Source organism: Copadichromis virginalis, linkage group LG5 (assembly GCF_057382275.1).
Source record: "Copadichromis virginalis isolate Kocher_CV1m ecotype Utaka linkage group LG5, C_Virginalis_male_GT1.1, whole genome shotgun sequence".
NCBI classification, from domain to species: domain Eukaryota; kingdom Metazoa; phylum Chordata; class Actinopteri; order Cichliformes; family Cichlidae; genus Copadichromis; species Copadichromis virginalis.
The window spans coordinates 7753087-7767935 of record NC_140622.1 but is presented as its reverse complement, the minus strand read 5'-3'; the positions used below and the strand labels follow the sequence as shown (position 1 = coordinate 7767935).

The 14849-nt window shown below is 43.6% G+C and overlaps 1 protein-coding gene across 1 annotated transcript in view; it reads right to left on the bottom strand.

Annotated features, from left to right (window-relative positions):
• slc41a1 (solute carrier family 41 member 1) overlaps positions 1-11758 on the bottom strand; it is a 30047-nt gene extending 18289 nt beyond the window's left edge. Inside the window, exons 1-3 of the mRNA XM_085455699.1 lie at positions 11452-11758; positions 8856-9986; positions 2433-2540 (exon numbers count right to left, since the gene is read on the bottom strand). Of these exons, the coding sequence (XP_085311825.1) occupies positions 2433-2540; positions 8856-9341 (594 nt within the window). The 5' untranslated portion in view covers positions 9342-9986; positions 11452-11758. The remainder of the gene's footprint in view (positions 1-2432; positions 2541-8855; positions 9987-11451) is intronic.
• Between the last annotated feature and the right edge of the window lie 3091 nt (positions 11759-14849).

Genomic DNA, 14849 nt, shown 5'->3' with positions numbered 1-14849 from the left:
ATTTGGCTATGAATGGCTAGATGGGTAACTAGCTGAAATTCGAGCTACTAAGAACTTTGGTATCTGTGAAACACTATAAGCAGCTAATAGTTAACCAAATGTTATATGACAATATGTTATTAAGGTTTCATGTTATGTGACTCCTAACAATGTGACGTTAACTGTCGAGCAAATAAAGTAGCAGTCACACAGGCCTAGAGAGCAGCCCATCACCCTCCAGCAACTGCTGGTTACAAGGAGCAAATAAGTGTTCTGCAACCAGTTGGAAAGTGGTTGCAGAACAATCAGTGTGTATTCCTGACCGGTTGGTGAAAACTTCTTACAGTTGCTATCGATTTCCGTGGTACTGACTAGAGATGGACCGATCCGATATTACGTATCGGTATCGGTCCGATACTGACGTAAATTACTGGATCGGATATTGGAGAAAAATAAAAAAAATGTAATCCGATCCATTAAATATCAAAAAAGCACCTCACAAAACTTGCGACATGGCGTAACTCGGCTCATAACCGTAGCACATCCAGCAGTACGGGTCACGTGATAGAGCGGCTGTGTGTATTTGTAGCCTCGCTAGCAATCCGGCATTTCATCTCCAAGGAAGTTATCCCAGAGAGAAGTAAAGCAAGTGTGTAAATTCATCTCTGAATGTTTGTAAAGCATTCCAGCGTTAAGCTTAACAACCGATATATGGAGCAACTGCCTCTTCTCTCTCCCTCCCTCTCCTGCTGCTACTTCAATCGAAACTGATCAATGATCAGCTTTTCTGTCGCGAGTCCGTCTCTCTTGTTTGTTTATCGCTCACTTCGCGCCAGAAAGAGGAAACCAGCGGCTGAACAACAGCAGCACGTTTAAGCTTGATAAGCTGTTGTTAGAATTTATTTACATTCTACACCAGGATCCTTTTCTACGTAGCTGACGGCTGGTAACTGTGCAGGGGCGGATCAAGCAAGTTTAGCCAGGGGGGCCGATAGGGCCCGGAGAGAACCCACGCAAACACGGGGAGAACATGCAAACTCCACACAGAAAGACCCCGGCCTGATGGTGGAATTGAACTCAGGACCTTCTTGCTGTGAGGCAACAGTGCTAACCACCGTGCTGCCCTATATAGTAACTATATAGTAACTATTAAGTCCAATATACCCTAGTAAGCTATAGTACTTTTTCCTTTGGGAAGATACGATCTGTGCAGTCTGCAATTCTGTTGAAGAAAGATGTTGAATCTATTTAATTATTCTTGAAAAATAACTGATTTCTGTGTATTTGTTTTTCACACTGCATCAAATTATAGTTGATTATGTCAATTAAGCATCATGAGGTGGAGGGTGGGTGGTTCCCTATTTTGTTTTATTTATTTATTGTTTTGCTGGGAGTTTTAGAACCCTATTAGTTAGGTTGCTTAATATTTCTGCTAAGTACTCTTTAAAATACCAGAATAGGGAGGATGGTGTAGGTTTAAGTTTATTAGATTGATCAGTATTGCTGAACTATGAAATATTTTGGGTGCAGTGTATTTTTTACATACAGGTATAACAGAATGGCTTTAGTGTTTTGTTTTTTTTAACTTGAGTATGAACTTATACAAAAAGCAGCAAGATATTAAAAAAAAACTGTTTTATTGATTTAAAAAAAACACTATATCGGATTCATATCGGTATCGGCAGATATCCAAATTTATGATATCGGTATCGGTCATAAAAAAGTGGTATCGTGCCATCTCTAGTACTGACTCTGTGAAAATTGCGACACAAACAGGAAATGAAGACCATTTGCCTTCAGCTTAATTTCACCTAGCGAAAGGCAGCAACCTCCAGCAATAACTCCTCAGACAATTGGAAATACTCATTTTTCCCTCACAACTGGTGGTTTTATGAAGTCCAATATGACAGAAAGTTCATGTCGCATTATGCAAGAAAGCTCTTAAATTATCTCCCAGCTCCAACAGTGATGTGACACTGGGTTGAGCTATACCAGCATATTCTGAGAATTCAATCAATTTTAGCTACTAGATCAAAGGAAAACACTTTTAGTTCAAATTACTTGATATTTGGAGTTCACGTCTTCAGGCAGAGGTAAAAAAAAAACTTCCATTCACCTTTAAACAACCTGCTAACCCAGGTGAACAAGCTAGATGGGGTCAGTGGAAATATTTAGTGAGGAATGTGAGGAATCAGTTTGTCTGAAACCTATGTCACATAGGCAATATAACCTCTGAACCTACGCACAATCAGCTTTGAGGGGTCTGACAGTGACCATAGGTCTGGCAATAGATTGAAAAACTATTAAAGAAAATTCAATGCAACTTAAAGTAAACAAATCCAAAATTTATACCTCAGTTACTCATCACTGCTAGGACAGCCTTTCAATATAAGATAAAAGGTCATGGAAGACGTGTAACCTGTAACAGGCTAGTAGTCTGACAAGTTTCTTACCGCTGTAGAAAGTCTGGAGGCCAGCGTCATCTCCAAGTTGCCTTTAAGCCCCAGCAGTGCAGGAACTAGGATGAACACCTCAGACACATCGGTGAACACCGTCCAGTGCTGCAATGACATAGCAAAACATTATTATCAGCACCACAACATTAACAGAGCGCACACTCTGCCATACTGAAACTGGTTCACAGCCACACAGAATGCTGTCACCCGCATAGATAGAGGTTAGCTGCAGTTCGGAGCAGACTGTCTCTGGGTCTGTGCAACCTTTAATATTGATTTAGAGGTGAAACCACTCCTGCATTAAAGAGCAGAAAATCTGCCTCTATAGACCTTTCACACTATGTATCATGCCAGCTCCCTCTTAACAAGAACAAGGGCAGTAAAACCTAAAGCTGAAATGATTGATCACTCTCCTACTTTAGCTTGCATTCTGTTTTCCTTCTCTATCACCTTTACCCACCATCTCCTGTAGTGTAAACACAGGGACCGTCTCATGTCTCTGTGTAATCATAATACTATACACATTTATATTTATATCGAAATCTGTACTGTACAAGATATTCCAGAATAAAAGCAGACTGCAATCTCGGTATTCTTTCACCCCAACCGGTCGCAGCAGATGGCCCCGCCCCTCCCTCAGCCTGGTTCTGCCGGAGGTTTCTTCCTGTTAAAAGGGAGTTTTTCCTTCCCACTGTCACCAAAGTGCTTACTCATAGGGGGTCATATAATTGTTGGGTTTTTCTCTGCATCTATTATTGTACGATCTACTGTGCAATATAAAGCACCTTGAGGCGACTGTTGTTGTGATTTGGCGCTATATAAATAAAACCGAATTGAACTGAATAGTTTTTGATGGGCGGAACCAGATCTTGTTCTCCACACGGCCGTTTCCCCATCCAGTGCCACACAAATGGAAATACGGCACAGCTAAACAGCATCAGTAAGATAGATGGGACTGAATATTTAGAAGCCAAGTGAACTAGATGATTAGCAACTCTTAAAGACAAAGCATTATGTTAATTTCCAGTTCAATGTCTGAAACAAGTCGTTTTAGCTCCCTCACACCTAAGCCAACTCTCTTCTCATTGGTTAAAGATACCCAATCTCATTGATATCATCAAGCAAATGCTAAACCTGAACTTTGTTATGGCTTATAGGATTACTTGTACATATGGTACTCTGATTATCTGAAACTTTGCCCATGTTTAATATGAGCATCCACCACTGTAATCTATTATATAGTATGCATACGATAGAAAATAAGGAAAAGCAAAATATTTCTCAGTGCTCTGCCCTCCTCATGGGGACCCTCTGTGACACATAACACAGCATGAGTGTACAAAACATCCGACTGAATTAATAGAGTAAAGCCAAAGCCCAATGCATCATGTACCATAGAAAAAATAGTTTGATATTACTCTTGCCTACTTTAGTGCTTCAGCATCTGATCATTCATTGCCAGGGGTGCGCTTGCTTGCTCAGCTCTTACCGCAGCATAAAAAAAGCTACATTTTACACACTACTCCGAGAAAGTCAGCCAGCAGCTCATCTATCTAAATCAGCTTTGAAGGTAGTGGCCTAGCTGGACAGAGCCACAAATAAGGGAACAAGTAAGGGAACAAGACTGCTCAGCTGTGTATCCAGTAGATGGTCTGAAATTACATTTACAGCTAGTATTATTAGGCCTGACCTTCGATAACCTGGTCCCTGGCTGCTGGCCAGTCCTCGAGAGGTGGGTTCCCTGTAACTCCCTCTGTGAACTTCTCCCTCCATTAGACTTCGTGCAGCGATAGCAGATTTGCGGTCTACTGTGGCCAGAAACAAAGCTATTGCTGAAGCTAAGGCCATCGATTTATCTCCAGTCAAAGTGCTTATCATAGGTGCCGGTCCCACTGGCCCCCAGCACTTACAGTCCAGTCTAACCCGAGCGGAATCAATATTCACTGAGGCTGGCACCGAGCAGAAAAGAAAGAGGGGAAAACAGATGCTGAAGCTACAAGACAACACTGCTGGCCTGCATTTCTCACACAGAGGTCTAATGTGTGTGCTTGCTAGGTTGCTCCCACCAGATGTACAGCACTGATAAGGAGTGTCGGCTACACTCGTGTTGTCTTTAGAGGTGGTGGTTGAACTCTTTCTGCCTATCCCTTTAGCTGTCGTTAAGCCAAGCAGAGCTCGTTTCCAACAACCAGCCTCTCAGCTTGGCTCACTGCCCTCTGCCAACCCGACAGCCTTGTGAGCACTTCTCTCTTCTTTCATAGCTGTATGTTTTCAAGCTTTCCTTCTGTCTCACTGGCCTATCTTCCTCTTTGCCTCCCCTGTGGTGATATATGTTGTTGTCTCCATGGAACGCTGGCTCGGAGCCAAACAAACCCTCCCTCCTCGCTTCTAAGAACTCGACTGGAGAACTGCAGTACCTCTGTGTACAGACCTATAGGAGCTCTGGTATGCAAGCCCCGCAAGGGTCAGGATGCCCAGTTGAGAAACGTGACCTTTTATTTTATTTGTGATAATTGCACTTGCTGTGTTGAGCGGGACGCCGAACCCCGATGGCATGCAATGTCAACGCAACTCCAGCAGCGTCACAGACACTACAGCAGGTGGTGTCTGTTTCATTTTTCTGTTGCTGCAGCATGGATGGTACAGTCAGGGTCTAGTTTATCTGTATAAACTAATATCTGCATTTAGATAAGAAGAATATGTAGGGCAAGCTACCAGAGGAATCTGTAGTCTATATGTAGTTTTACCGAGCAGGTTTTGGCTGCATGAATGGAAAGAGTCCAAGTGGGGAGCTAAAGAAAGTCAAAACTCCATCTCAAAACCATCAGCTATCGTCACATGGTAATTTACCTCTTTTTAGATTTCTATGAATTTATAAGGAAAATCAAACACTGTCCCCACAGTTCAAGTCGGCAACCTAGATAATGCGTTCGCAGGCCTGAGCCTGGTTCTGCTGGAGGTTTCTTCCTGTTATGAAGGGAGTTTGCTGCTCATACAGGCTTGTATGATTGCTGGGGTTTTCTATCTACTATTGTGGAGGCTTTGCCTTATGATACAAAGTGACTTGAGGCTGGTAATGTTGGGATATGGTGCCATATCAATAAAACTGAACTGAACTGAATTGTTTGGGACCAGATAAGAAGGGCTGGGGTGGAAAGCCTGAACTCTGTGATGAGGGGGCAGCCTAGGATCAAAGGTTCCTCAGGATCTTTCACACTGTGAAAGATTAATCAGAGCATGGGGCAACACAAAGGCACTCTAACCCACTAATCCTGTCCATCCCTATCACTCACATCCTAACCAAGCAGCTATCTGAGATATGGTCACGTTTTAAGAGCTGCGAGGTGATAACATTGTTAATGACCGTCACGTCATCAACGTTACAAGCAGAAGTCACCAAAATAAAACAACTACTCATAACAAGCAGTCAGTCACTGCAATAGGGAGGGCAGAAGTTTAGAAACTTATCCTTACATGGGGTTATTAAATTGTGATTTTTAAGATTTTGGTGATTTTGTTCAGACAAATTCTGGAAAACATGGAAAAATAGCATACTGTGGTGTGAATTTAAGTAGTGTCTGATTAAGCTATGGAAACCAAAGTCTGGGTATGAAGCTAGAAGCTGAAGAGACAATGCAGTTTGAGGGAATTAAGCCCACGTTCTGGTTTGAAAGTGACTCCTGAGTGAAAACCAAGCACGTGGATGTGGTTGGACCAAAATGGTATCTGGTGGGTAGTGAAGGCTTGGCCACAGTTAAACCTTTGTGTGGACTATGATTTCCTGTTTACCGGTTGCTGTATTTTTAGACCGTGTGTCTTTGAGGCTGAAGCTGTGTTCTATTCTTTTTCCTCTTTTTTGGTGTTTCAGTCTACAGACACCACACACCAGGCCAGACGGCTAACTCTGAGGCAGACAAACACACGCGGATGATTATCATAACATACAACACTGGACACGCATATTTGCTTTTGTCTTTTTTCAGCTTTTTGTTTGTAGATTGATTGCACAAATGATGAAATCTTATGTGACTGTGAGTAAGTGTGCGTGTGTTTCAAAATAACAAAAATCACCCATTTGGCCTTGGACTCCGACATCCCCAAGAAAACTAGCACTGCGTGACCTTTCCAAACCACACGTAACCTTCAGTCCAACTGAGCAGGTCAGTCCTGGGTTCCCGGCCCTGCCAATGAGAGACTGACAGTTTTAGGTCATTTGCCTGCCAAGTCACTAAGCACAACTATGCAGACGTCTCACTCCTCTATACCAGTTGGACAATCCTTTCTGGGCCAACCTTGTGAGGGAAAAAGGCCAGAAAACTCTGTGCGTGTGTGGTAGATGGTCAAAGTGACCAGGATTTAAGAGGTCAAAGAGCCAATATAGAAAGTGACACAGAAAGTCGAGTACACAAGTGTCCAAACCACAGCTTTTAAACTCAGGCCAGGCAGACACATTAACTAAAGGTTCAGGCATCCCAGAAGAAAAGCTTGCTACTGGCTATAGTGCTTTCTTTGTCTCATAACCAACATATCATCTTTGGAACTGGAGATTACTGAGTCCTGACCTTTTTATTCTAACCTCCAGGAGAAATAAGGGGTAAACAAATGAACCAAAAGAACAAACAAATAATTCTGTCTAATTTGAGAACAATCCAAGAAACACAAGAACAGCAAGACCCAAATGACTTTGAATTTTATCCATAGAGAGAAACTTCTGAACTCAGGAGAGCTAGTTAAGTTCTCCTGGATCACTTTATCTCATCTGATAATCAAATAAAGATCTGTGCTTTACTTGTCTGCATAAATTAGCTCCTTATTTAGCGAGACAAATAAAGATCAGTGCAGCAAGAAAACAGACCTGCCTCGTGTTTTAGCATCAAGTTAAAACTTGTTCTATTCACGTTTTGGCAATCAGGAGACAAAAAAAAAAAAAATAGAGTTTTCCAACACGAGAAACTACATCTACCTTTTCATCAGCTTCATATACATTAGGTATTGGGGCTCGACCTAACCCTAAGCACGTGACCTCAGAAAGTTATGCTCACTTATAGCCAAGGATCAACTGCAGTCCCAACGGGAGAGAGAGAGAGAGTAAGATCGAGTTAGACAACTACCTTCCTGCAAGGACAGGGGGGATTAGCTGAGTTAGCGTTTCATGGTGTCACGGGGGGAATTAGGCAGCCAGACGACCTGCTGGATGCTCAGCCGACCTCAATGGAACTGCAGTAAGAAGCCTCGCATCTTACTGCAGCCATTTCTTTCAGCTATTTACTCTCAGGTACAAGAGTGCTAGACCAGCAGGGAGGGATACGGCCCTCTACCTTCTGTGTGAGCTTGTTTCCAGTCACACCTCTGAAAGAATGGTGCACTGAGTGTTTTGGAAATTAAAGAGAACGCAGCAGCATGGTGCCTAAGTTGAGGCAGCATGAAAACTTTTTTGACCTCAAACCTCTGCATTCCTGGTTTAGCGAGGATACCTAACCACATGGCAATAGAGGCCTTGGCGCTGAATTGTATTTTGTTTTTACTCCGACTCTAGCTCAGCTGTAGTACGCTGCCATTTCAGGTGCTCAAAGAAAGTAAACTTATTCCCCCGCCTCCCCCCTCCTGTCTGTTCTGAGTTTCTGGGGTCCACCATGTTGGCATCAGCGTATGTGCACACAGTTTGCCCAGACCTGGCGGACTGACATGGCCGGCTTTATCTGCATTCCAAGCGGACTTCAAATAAATATATAACATTTCTACAGAGCACACTTGGATCCTCTCAGAGCAAAGGCAGTGACTCATCAGGAAATCAAGTCCTATTCTCCTTTAAAGGCCAAGTGGATCATATAGCTCCCTGGCTATGCACTGCTATGCAAATACCGTCTATTGTTTCTTGTACTTTATGTGAGATTTTGAAAAGAGGTGTGTGTGTGTGTGTGTGTGTGATGACTCGTTAGAAGACACACCAGTGTGTACCAGTATGCGCCAGCCACAGGGACAGTCAGCCCAGCCGCTGAGGAGAAAATGTTATGTAAATACCCCCATGGTGTCTGATAACTGCCCCATACACACATCCCCAAAGACAGGCAACCAGATAGGCCACCAGCACGATGACTGACACACGCCAAGGCAAACCGGCCTCGGTGCACTAGATCATTCAAATGTTTCACGAGCCTATCCCGTAAGTGTGACTACACATGGCCTGCTTGGTGCAGTGGATCTGCTTAGAAAAACAGCTGTGAAATGAAATGTAAATGCCTGCGAGGAAAAGTTGGGGTTGTGCATTGACACCAGACTTTTTGCAAGTTCCAACAGCCGAACCCCTGTCAATGCAAAAAACAAAACAAAAACTTTTTAAAGAGTAGACAACACAGGATTAACCAGCCTGAGTTCTTTATTCTGAGTTGCCAATTACATTGTGTAAGAAATCTCACTCACCTGGACGATGTCTAGCACCATCCCTGCTGCCACCGTCCCGAACCCGGCCAGCAAGAAGGGGAAGACCACCTGCAGTCCGATGGAAAAGGAGGTCTCCTTGAGGGGTGCTGTTGGTTCGGGGCTCTGATCGGTGCTGGTGTCATCACTCTCGTTGCTCTGGCTTGCATTCTCCAGGAGCGCATCCTCCTCTCGCTGACCTTTGGCATTGGCCCGACAGTCCATGGCCACCACAATCTCCGACCTCTCGTCGTTCTCCCCAGTCTCATTCACTCGCTCGGGGAAAGATGTGACCTCGGTGAGCTCAAACTCATCCCCGGTCACCGGGCTCACTTCTTCGGGGCCCTTTGTCAGGATCACCGGGTGGACGGTGCAGTTGGAGTTGAGGAAGGCCGAAGTGAGGGGGCCTCCCTCCTTCTTCATCTCAATGGCCCCAGAAGACATGTCGATGTCGGGGAGCTTTTCTTGTTCTTTCGACCAAAGTACCATGCGGAAGCCTTTGAAGACAGTGGGCTTGATAAGAAAAGGTCAGCGTGCCTCAGCCTAACGGTTTTATGGGAAAGTCAGAACTGACCACCGGATCTGGTTTTGAACCTGATCAGTCCAACTGATTTATCCCATTAAAGAGGCCGACAAGGTGTGGAGGTCGGTCATAAAGACTGGGAGAAAAACACTCTGCCAGAAAAAACCTGCAGCGAGGCACATGCAGCCGTGCGTCTGCAAAGCCTGTGTTCCTGTCGGTGCTTCGGGAGCAGAACCAGTATGTTCTCCATTCACTGCAAGGTGCTCAGGTTAGGCCGGCAAAAAACAGAAGACATACTGGTTCAACATAGAAAAGGATAGAAAACAACAGGGAGGGGACTCACCACAGAAATCCCCTGCAGTCAGCTGCAAACAGTCCTTTGCAGTTCAGTACAAGCTGGAAAAATATGTAAATCAGAGACCTGCAGTGGCACCGGTCATGCTGTCAGTCTGCTGTCCATGTGAGACTGGTCGCTGCACAGGGCTCCAAACGTCTCACTTTACACCACGTGGCCGCTGGACAGTTTTCAAATGTGATATTTAAAGGTCTCAGTATGAGGATTGAATTACCAACAGTGGAAAAGTATCTCTCCAACCAGAGTGGACCGTCACCTGGGGAAAGAATGAATATCATTAATTATTCAGTCTTAAATAAAATCATTTTCCAGCAGTACCCCACATCTATTTCCAAAAATCTCTAAGTAGCAGGGCAGCTTTTACTGCCCTGATCAAAATATTCATAAATCAAAAATTCCAAAAAGTTACAAACCAACATTCAGATCTAACTGGTGAGAGGACAGAGACACTGTGCGGTGGTGTTTAGGCTTGGATGTTGCAGCTCGTCATATTCAGATGTTAAAATAAATAAAGAGGACAGAAAATCACTGTTAGGCACTAACTTCACCGTGGGTACCACAAATGCCCCGTCAGCCCTACTAATAGATTAGTATAGCCCCAGACAATTGTTTGCTCTCCCCTCCATTACAGCAGTGCTGAGCAGATCCCAACAGTGAGTTTAAAAACAGTTTCATCCAGCGCCAAATTTCCTCCCGGTGGCTAAAAATATTCCACCATTAACAGAGGCGCTGCGCACATCCTCTGCAAGCACAGCTTCCAACCACAGCAGCGCAACAACGACCACTGTCACAATTTTCAAAGTAAAAAACACCCCTCACTTTACCCGTGAGCCCAGAGTGCCGTCAGCTTAAACCCCCCAACTCTTAAACTCACTGCAGCAGACAGGAGTGTAGCAAACAGTAACACAACAGAGGTCCCCTTCACACATCAGAAACAACCTCACTGCAGTCAAGTACCGAGCGTGGACACACATGGTTAGTCATTCACACCGACATGAACTACTTGTATCAACAGAAGTAAGCAGCAGGTAAAGCAAAGCATTCAGTGCTGCTTTAATTAAAACAGTAATGTCAGCTACTGACATAAACTGCTGTATTATTCAACTCAGTGTGGTGATGAAGCCTGTTGAAAAAATACCATCACCAATCTATGACGCGATCCTTGGTGAGATCAGGTCACGGTCCACCCGTTTTTACTTCACATAATAAAGCAGCTTTTACTCTGAAGGCCTTTCTTTTACCTTCCAGTGTTGCTGCTGCTGACTTGAAGCAGCTTTCCTCTGACTGCAAGTTGCGACATCCGCACGGACTTTCCCGGCTCAAACAATCCTCTGCTTAGTAGTCAGGACCAACACCACCCGAACCCAACATGGCAAAGGCGTAAATTAGTGCTCCCCTGGTCAGGGCTGAATAGACGAGCCCTGCTATTCTGTTCTGCTTCTCATTTAAACGAGGGCAGAGGGCTCTCTGTTCCATCGCCGGGCTGGAGCCCATGTCACTGCCACTGTAACCACGAGTGTTAAACTCGTGAAAAATTGTGTCCCCCCCCACCCCCCTAAAAAAGAGAAAAAAAGTAATCATTCTTCACCATCACCATAGCTGAGGTACAAGTTGCGGCTTTGCAGTTTGAGTCTCGAATGACACATCCCGGTAGAAATGTGCACATTAAAATAAGTAATGTAAAAATAAATACATACATAAAAAAGCTCACGGGTGCTTACCTCTGAGTGCCAGTGGTCCTCGGTGTGAGGACAGACCGGAGTGATGATCTGTATGAGTACAGGGACTCCGTGTGCCCGGCTGAATTTATCCTCCACCTCTTGTTAACGCGCTCAGGCTTGTGAGGCGTGGAAGCCGGTACGCACGCCTTATGTGCGGTACCGGCTCTGCACAGCTGATTTAATGGTTAATGTTAGTTAATGGTTAAGCCCTGCCCTCTGTGCGGCTCCAGTCTGCCTGTTACATTGTAAACATGCAGTGCCGCCCGGCTGCCTGGATGCGCATCTATAATACACCCGCACGGTGCAGGGGGCCAGGAAGCCACTAGGCGGGCCCTCCCTCCACAATCTGGATAGTCGATATAGACCCCCGCCCCACCTTTACCTCCCTCCCCTCCATTACCGACCTTCCACCCCTCTGGTTTCCATTGCGCACAAGCCCCCCACAACCTCTACCCAGTGTGTGCCCATGCCGTGCCAGTCTCTTCCACAAGCCACTAATTTACTACTGCAGTTTTAGTTTAACAGTAGAGCTTGATTTCTCAATGAATGGGCTGGCAGAGGTATGAGTACGGTCTGTATGAGTCTGACCAATCTGGGGCAAATTTAGTCACTGATCCACCACCATGGAAAGGACAGCTTGCATAAGTGAAAGTTTTGAAATGTCACCAATGTGACCTAAAGCAGGAACGGTTAGAACTGATATGGCTGTAAAATGTGTAAAGGTGACACAAAACCCCACATTATTTAAAAATAGACAGAGTACTGCATCATTATTATGATACTACTACAATATTTATTTTAAAACCTGTAATGAGTAAAACAAAACAAAAAAAATGTAGACAACTCATTTTATTTGTGGGCCAATTTCATTTCAAGTGGGCTTCGGTTCAGTTATATTAATGTATCACTTCACAACAACAGTGTAACATTAGAGAGAGAACCCCAACAATTTCACTGTTATCAGCAAGCACTTGGTGATGGTGGGGAGGACGAATGTACATTCTGAAAAGATTCACATGTAATGAACTATCTACACACATGACTGATAGCCTAATAAAAAGGAAAAAAAGATCTTAGGTCTCAAGAAAAACAAGTGTCCTTTCAAGATTTGTGCCTTTGGTCCACAGCCCTGAAACAGAGATGTGTTGAACAAAGTTTCTAAGCTCACCTGTGGAGTTCCGCAAGGCTCCATCTTTGGGCCTCTTTTATGTAACACTAATCCCCATTAGAAGAAGCCAAACTGCTCTAATAGGTTTGTGACCTGAAATGTAAATTTATATCAGATAACCTTTTTGGTCTCTTGTCAGTACACAGACCTGCCAGTTCAACAAAGTTAAAATGTTAAGAAATAATGTTTAATGGTTCTGCTTTCCTCCTGTCATTCAGAAGGTAGTGTACAGCAGGCTTGTTGTTGAAGGCAGCAGCTGCTGTTTATAAGTGTTGCAACACAGAAAGGAAACATAAAGCTGTAGCTCCTCAACACCAAAACAATAAACTGAAAGCTGCTATTGTACTAACAGGATTACACTAGTTTGCCCGTTTAAACTACACTCACTTTGGAGGCATTTTTTCTACTTATAAGGATTAATTGCACTGTTTTGCTACTGTTATTAGTTTTTGTTAGTTTTTGAAATGCTATGTACTACAGAAATACCAATACACTTTAAGAAAAAAACAAAAAACAAAACAAGTGCTTGTACAGTATGTGTGGATGTGTGTTTATGTTATCTGCCTCTTCCTGATGTTCCTGTAGAACAACATCTCTAATAATGTCCCCGGAGAAGCAGCAGCTTTGTTGTGCTGTTTGCCTGTTGCTTTACAGCAGGAGTTCAGCTCAGCAGCACCAGGATCACCCAGCAGGCAAAAGCTGCAATTCATCCACACCCTGCCCCTCTGAGCTGAGCCTGTTTGCACACAGCAGAAACATCCAGTGGATGTGTACTTACGCAGGTTTGCAGGTGAACAGGAAGCTGCACTTTCACTCTGCGGTCAGATTACTCATGCTGTAGCAATTTGGCAATTACAATTTTATTCATTCATGCATACTGATTGCATATTGTTTTCCATGAGCGTCAGGATGTGTGATTAGTTTTGGACTTAGTGCACAAATACATGAGCGACATTAGTCTTACAGCTCTTGCAGGAATTCTTTCTTAAACTTAAAGATGTTATTAAGATTTTATTAAGTCATTTGTTGTTGCTTTGTTTTACTTTTGTCTGTAAAAGGCCAGATGTTGTCACCTTTCATGGCTCAAAGCTGAATTTAACCTTGTTTACATGAATGACTATTTGCTTTTGTTCTGGATATGAAAGATAAAAAACTGACTGAAATTACTGAGCATTATCTTAAGATGTCTAAAGGCGGGGTGGGGGTTTCCAGGAAGCAAATCAGTGCAACTAGGAACAGCTCTGTGATCTAGATATGAGGGGTTTTCAGATAACTTGGCAGAGCGGCTTCCTGGAACAGATCACTTTTTACAGTTTGCACCACAATATTGTGCCAGTGTAAATAAGGCAGCTGCAGAAATTGCATTTAAGCACAATTCACATTACTATTTTCTGCATTTTTCATCTATTCATTGCTAGTGCTTTAATGTGTACATGCAACATACACACTGACATTTTTTGATGTCTCTGCTATGACTGGTGCGCGTGTTGCAATCTGCGTTGTAGGTGGACCCACTCCTCTGTTGCTGTCACTGAGTTTTTCCAGCATTTATGTTTTTATCTGAAATTAACTTAAACTTAAAGGCATTAGTTTCAGTTTACATGAATTCCATGGAGAATACAGTTTATTTTAGAGAAGCACATTAATGCAGATTCCACGAGTAACCTGCACTTCTGTGTAGGCACCATTAATGCTGACTGGTTTCGGAGCGATGTTCACTGCCATCCTGAGGAGGTTGGGTTTTTTTTAAGGGAAGGCCAGTCCATGAAAATATTGCAGTTACTCAGTAGATTTCATAAAACTGGAAGGTCCTTCACGATCATTTCCCTTGATTACCAATATTATACACCATTGCCATTGTCCACAATCTGGTGATGAAAACAGGAAAATTAAAATGTCAAAGAACTCTTTTGAAATACAGGACATTTTGTATGTTTCTGGTCACGGTTTCACAAAAATGCTCATTTTTTTCTCCTCAGAATCATCAGAAAACAGATAAGACAACAAATGTCCCAGTTCTTGTTTCTGTTATATTAACCTAGCGCAGTTTTACTGTGTGTATATATATATATATATATATATATATATATTTTTTTTTAACACCCAGCACGCCCCTGCGGGCGGTTTATCCTTCAAGCTCGGGTCCTCTACCAGAGGCCTGGGAGCTTGAGGGTCCTGCGCAGTATCTTAGCTGTTCCCAGGACTGCGCTCTTCTGGACAGAGATCTCCG